The sequence below is a fragment of the Rhamphochromis longiceps genome, linkage group LG9 (assembly GCF_057381845.1).
Source record: "Rhamphochromis longiceps isolate RC_006_pf linkage group LG9, R_longiceps_female_GT1.1, whole genome shotgun sequence".
NCBI lineage: Eukaryota > Metazoa > Chordata > Actinopteri > Cichliformes > Cichlidae > Rhamphochromis > Rhamphochromis longiceps.
The window spans coordinates 3,322,322-3,328,454 of NC_140565.1; the positions used below are offsets into that span (position 1 = coordinate 3,322,322).

The 6,133-nt window shown below is 48.1% G+C and overlaps 1 protein-coding gene across 1 annotated transcript; it reads left to right on the top strand.

The window, feature by feature from the left end:
* Nucleotides 1-493: 493 nt before the first annotated feature.
* LOC146661544 (uncharacterized) lies at nucleotides 494-5,731 on the top strand. The gene is made up of 2 exons (XM_085418020.1): nucleotides 494-4,906; nucleotides 5,220-5,731. The coding sequence occupies exon 1, from the start codon at nucleotides 902-904 to the stop codon at nucleotides 4,712-4,714; it is 3,813 nt and encodes a 1,270-aa protein (XP_085274146.1). The 5' UTR covers nucleotides 494-901; the 3' UTR covers nucleotides 4,715-4,906; nucleotides 5,220-5,731.
* The last annotated feature ends 402 nt before the right edge of the window (nucleotides 5,732-6,133 follow it).

Consider the following 6,133-nt stretch of genomic DNA (forward strand, 5'->3'; position numbering starts at 1 on the left):
TGGAGCTTGAAGCCGCCAGAGCCGATGGGTTCCTACCAGGCCTCAGTTACCTGGACACATCTCGGGGCATCACTCCAATCATCCAAAAGTTGCCATACTCCCTGCATGACAAGTGGGTCTCTTTAGCATCTCGTTACAAAGAAAATCATCAAGCGTCTTACCCACCGTTCTCCTTCTTCGCAAAGTTTGTTTGTGATCAAGCCAAAACGCTCAATGATCCAAGCTTTGCCCTTCTTACAAGTGGTTGGAGGACGGGGAAGCCAGAAAACCCCTTCAAATCAAACATGAAAATACCCATTTCTGTCAAAAAGACAGAAGTCTCCTCAAACTCTAAAAGCATGCAAGCCAGCCCCTCAGGGAAGAGGAGGGCCGAACCAGATGAACAATGCCCACTCCATAACAAACCACACCCCCTCAGAAACTGTCGTGGGTTTAGGAGTAAATCTTTGGATGAAAGGAAAGCTTATCTTAGAGAGAATATTTGCTTTAAGACTGCCACAAAAACGTTCAGTGCAGAGAGTGCAAGAGTGAGAACCACCCTACTGCGCTACACCCAGGGCCGGCCCCCTGGATATCAGAGACTCCTGTAACCGCAAGAGAGCAAGGCGGGGAGCAAGGAGAAGAAGCTCCTCAAGCTGTCACAGCAAAATGCACAGACATTTGTGGGACTACCGTCAGAGCAAAGTCGTGCTCCAAAATCTGTCTTGTCAGAGTTTATCCAGCTGGCCAGAGGGAGAAAGCTGTTAAGGCGTACGTTGTTCTCGACGAGCAAAGCAATAAGTCTTTGGCAAGAACAGAGTTTTTTGAGCTTTTTGGAGTTACAGAGGGCGCGGCATCATACACCTTGAAGACCTGCTCAGGAGTTATGGAAACAACAGGGCGCTGAGCTAACAATTTCATCATGGAGTCATTAGATGGTAAGACTCACATTCCACTCCCCACCTTAATCGAATGTGACATGCTTCCTGATGATAAGTCTGAAATCCCCACACCTGAGATCGCCAGACATTATCCACATTTCAAGCGGGTTGTGGATAAAATCCCGGCTATAGATCCATCAGCAAGCATCCTGATCTTGCTCGGTCGAGATGTACCACAGGCACACAAGGTTCGAGAGCAATGCAATGGGCCCCACGATGCCCCCTACGCCCAGCGTCTCGACTTGGGATGGGTGATTGTGGGAGAGGTTTGTCTCGGAAGAGCTCACAAACCAGAGTTTGTAAACGTCTATCGGTGCAACGTGCTGAGTAACGGTCGTACATCTCTGTTCGACCCTTGCACTAACAGTCTCCACATCAAAGAGAAGCTTGACACTCCAGAGCAGCATCATCAGTTTCTAGGAGCTAACGCATCCGAAATCCTGTTTGATGGGAAAGATGGCCTTGGTGAAGGGGTCTTCCGGCAAACGCCACACGACAACAAACCTGCTATGTCTGTGGAAGACAAACTCTTTCTGGAAATAATGGACAACGAGGTCTTCATAGATGACTCGAATAGTTGGGTGGCACCACTACCCTTCAGGCAACCAAGGCACAAACTCCCTAACAACCGAGCCCAAGCAGTCAAGCGTCTTTTGACATTACGGCACATGCTGGAGAAGAAGCCAGATATGAAAGAACACATGATTGCCTTCATGCAGAAGATCTTTGAGGCAGGTCATGCTGAACCAGTACCACCACCCACTGGTGAACAGGAGTGCTGGTATTTACCAATCATCGGAGTGTATCATCCGCGAAAACCAGGTCAGGTACGGGCAGTGTTCGACTCCAGCGCTAAGCAGGATGGTGTCTCACTGAATGACATCCTGCTGAGTGGCCCTGACTTGAATAATTCACTTTTAGGAGTGCTCATCCGCTTCCGCAAGGAACCTGTAGCGGTGGCAGCAGACATAGAACAAATGTTCTATTGCTTCAAAGTCCGCCACGATCACCGAGACTTCCTACGTTTCCTCTGGTTCGAGGACAATGACCCCACCAAGCGCATCACAGAGTATAGGATGACCGTGCACGTATTCGGCAACAGCCCCTCTCCTGCTGTTGCCATATACGGCTTGAGAAGAGCAGCTTTGCAAGGACAGGAAGACCAGAGTGCAGAAGCAAAGCAGTTTGTTCTAAAGAACTTCTACGTGGACGATGGTCTTGCTTCCTTCCCCACCGATGACAATGCCATCCGAGTCCTGAAGGAAACCAAGGAGATGTTGGCTGATTCCAACATACGGCTACATAAGATAGCCTCCAACCACGACGTAGTAGTGGAGGCGTTTCCACCTGAGGAACGTGCTAAAGAGCTGAAAGACCTAGAGCTAGGTGTGGATCCGTTACCTATGCAGAGAAGCTTAGGTCTCAACTGGCACCTTCAAACCGACAGCTTTACCTTTCTTGTCTCCCAGGAGGAGAAGCCCTTTACCCGTAGAGGTATTCTCTCCACAGTTAACAGCATATTCGACCCGTTGGGGTTTGCAGGTCCTATAGTAGTCCAGGGCAAGGCTATAGTCAGAGAGTTATGCGCTGAGCATTGCGATTGGGACACCCCGATACCTGCTGAAAAAGTGGCACAGTGGAAGTCTTGGAGAGACTCACTGAAGGCACTCGAGCAACTTCACATACCAAGGCCATACCTACCTGTTTCCCTGCTTTCCACACGGCACAGGGAGTTATGTGTCTTTTGCGACGCGTCCACCATGGCCATCTCTGCAGTTGCCTACCTCAGGGCAGTTGATGATGAAGGACACTGTCTTGTAGGATTCTGCATGGGGAAATCTAAGTTAGCACCCCGGCATTCCCATACTGTGCCCCGTCTAGAGCTTTGTGCGGCTGTACTAGCAGTTGAGCTGGCCGATATCTTGAGGGATGAGCTAGATGTGGAAATCCACACAGTGAAGTTTTACACCGACTCCAGAGTTGTGCTGGGCTACATCTGCAACGCCAACCGGAGGTTTTATGTGTATGTTGCTAACAGAGTAGCACGCATCCGGAAGTCTTCGCAGCCTGAACAGTGGCACTTTGTCAGTTCAGAACACAATCCTGCTGACCATGGTACCAGACCAGTTCCAGCTGCACTGTTGAGAAATACAAACTGGTTTTCTGGGCCATCAGTTCTTGAAAACGACGAGCGAGTTGCACTTACCCCACCAGAGTTCTTTGAGCTCGTTGAACCAGACGGGGATGCAGATGTGCGTCCACTAATAGCAACCTTTGCTACAGGAGCTTCTGAAAGACAGCTTGGTTCACACAGGTTCGAGCGCTTTTCCAGCTGGAAGACACTTGTATGTGGCATAGCAAAGCTCATCCAGAAAGTCAGATCCTGTGTTAAGATCCTGGAGGGAGATTTGACAAAGGTAGATGAGCGTACACAGGCAAGGACAGTAATTGTACAGACTGTACAGCACGAGGCCTTCAAAGAAGAACTCAAGAGCCTGTTCAAAGGAGAACTTGTCTCAAAACGCAGTCCTCTCAGGAAACTTGACCCTTTCTTGGATTCAGATGGTGTACTGAGAGTTGGTGGCCGCACGTCATTATCTGCAATCTCATGGGAAGAGAAACATCCCATAATCATTCCCAAAAGCAACCACATTGCTACCTTGTTGGTGCGGTATTATCATGAGCAAGTAGTACACCAAGGTAGACACTTCACGGAAGGGGCCATCAGATCCGCTGGACTGTGGATTCTGGGAGGAAAAAGACTTGTATCAAGTATCATACACAAGTGTGTCATCTGTAGGCAGTTGAGAGGAAGTCTGGAAAAACAAAAAATGTCCAACTTACCTGCTGATCGGTTGACCCAATCTCCTCCTTTCACCCAAGTTGGATTAGATGTTTTTGGACCATGGACGGTTTGTGCCCGTCGCACGAGGAGAGGCCTTGCAGAGAGTAAGCGCTGGGCTGTTATGTTTACTTGTTTAGTAACAAGGGCAGTTCACCTGGAGGTGATAGAATCTCTGTCTACGTCAAGCTTCATAAATGCGCTTAGGCGATTCACTGCCATCAGAGGTCCAGCAAAGCTCTTTCGTTCAGACCGAGGCAGAAACTTTGTCGGTGCATGTAAAGAACTTGGTATAACCCCAGAAGATGCAACACTTCATTCTTACCTCAGAGACCAAGGCTGCACGTGGGACTTCAATCTTCCACACTCCTCCCACATGGGGGGAGCATGGGAAAGAATGATAGGGATGGCTCGCCGCATTTTGGATAGCATCTTACTCAAGATGCATTCCCCTAGTCTTTCACACGAAGTGCTCACCACGCTGATGGCAGAGGTCGCAGCCATCATGAATGCCCGGCCAATAGTCCCTGTGTCGTCAGATCCAGACACGCCGACCATACTCACCCCTGCTATGCTTTTAACACAAAAGGTGGACTCCGTGTCTGCTCCCTTGGAAGACATCGACCTCAAGGATCTTTACCAAAGTCAGTGGAAGCAAGTTCAAAGTCTTGCGGATTCATTCTGGAAAAGATGGCGTCAAGAGTACCTAACGACACTCCAGCCAAGAAGGAAATGGCAAGCAGAACAAGCCAACCTGCAAGTTGGAGATGTTGTGCTCCTAAAGGACAAGGAGGCTAAACGAAATCAATGGCCCACAGGACTTGTGGTAAATACCTTTCCGGGTCAAGACAGCAGGGTCCGGAAAGTGGAGGTGAGAGTTGTTCAAGGAGGCACCCCCAGGGTGTATTCGAGACCCGCCACTGAAGTTGTGTTGTTACTCAGAGGGACATAGTGGTATAGTACTCTATACCAGGCGGGGAGTGTGCTGCCCCTTTAAGGCAGGCATGATCATTTGGGTGTGTGTTTTTTGTACCAGCAGACTTGCCGTAGTACCTCACCAGTGAAAAACAGTCCTTTAGACAAACTGTCGTCTATTCCACTTTTTGTTCACTTTTTCTTGCTGAGCCTGAGAGAGCACATGCCTGTAAGTAGTTGCTATCTGTTTTGTAAGCTTTCCCGCGATAGTTTTGTGTAGCAGTTTAGAGGTTTGTGTGGAAAACTTTATTTTGTGAAGAAAAACGGCCGCGATGCTAACACGTTAGCCCGTCTATGGGATTTCCCATGTAATGTTAGCATTAAGCTAATCGCTAAATGCGTGAGCCTGATAACCAGTGAAAGGGTTTGGATAAGTTTGTGTTTGTGTTATATACATTGTAGTGCATGGCTTAATGTTTGATGTTGTAAAGAAAATGCAATTACAGCAGAAATGTAATATTTTATTTTTGTTTCTGTACCAGTTTTACAGTGCTTCAACAGTAAACATCTAAAACGTATCCGCTGACTCCTGGATGTTTATTGTGGACCTGTTAGCTATCTGCCAAGCTAGAAACCAGCTTTACACCCTAGTGAGGGCAGAATACCAACAGTGAGATCCTTCGTGGCAACTGCCATGCACATATTGTTCATAACACTGTGAAAAAAAGCCCTGGACAAGCTCTCAGTAGATGTGGAAAATATTGTCCTGAAGATATACAGCTTCTTTTCCACCTCTGCCAAAAGGAGAGAGTCCCTGAAAGAGTTCTGTGAATTTTGTGACGTTGAATTCCATGATATCCTGCGCCATGTTGTGACAAGATGGCTGTCACTCAACCCTGCAATCACCCGCCTGCTGCAGAACTGGGACCCGCTGAAGTCATATCTCATCAGCATTGGTGAGGAATGTCCAAGGCGCCTGAAGGAATTGCTGAAGTTGACAGAAGATGCTGCTGGAGTTGAGGGAGAGGCAGACATTGTGGAAGTCTACCTCCTCTTCTGTAATAATGTCATGTGTCTGTTTGAAGAAGTGGTGAAAAAACTGGAGAAGAATGTAACCACGTCTGTTGACCTCTATTCCATCATGGAGTGTTTCCTGACAAGACTTATTCAGAGAAGAGATGATGGGTTCTACGGGTACCTAACAAGACAAAAGCTCCAGCGTCTCTCGCCATCTGATGCTGATGGTGCCAGGCAGGAGTTTACAGCCTTCCTAGACACTGCCATCAGTTATGTCCGGAAGTGGTTTGACTTTTCAGAAGAAAACTGGCTTTTCCACCTGCAGCCCCTCTCTCTAGCATCTGGGAAGATTTCCTTTGATGACATGGAGAAGATCATTGAACGGCTTCACCTGGCTGGCAGGTAAGAAGAAAACATTTAGCAGTGAAATGATAAACCA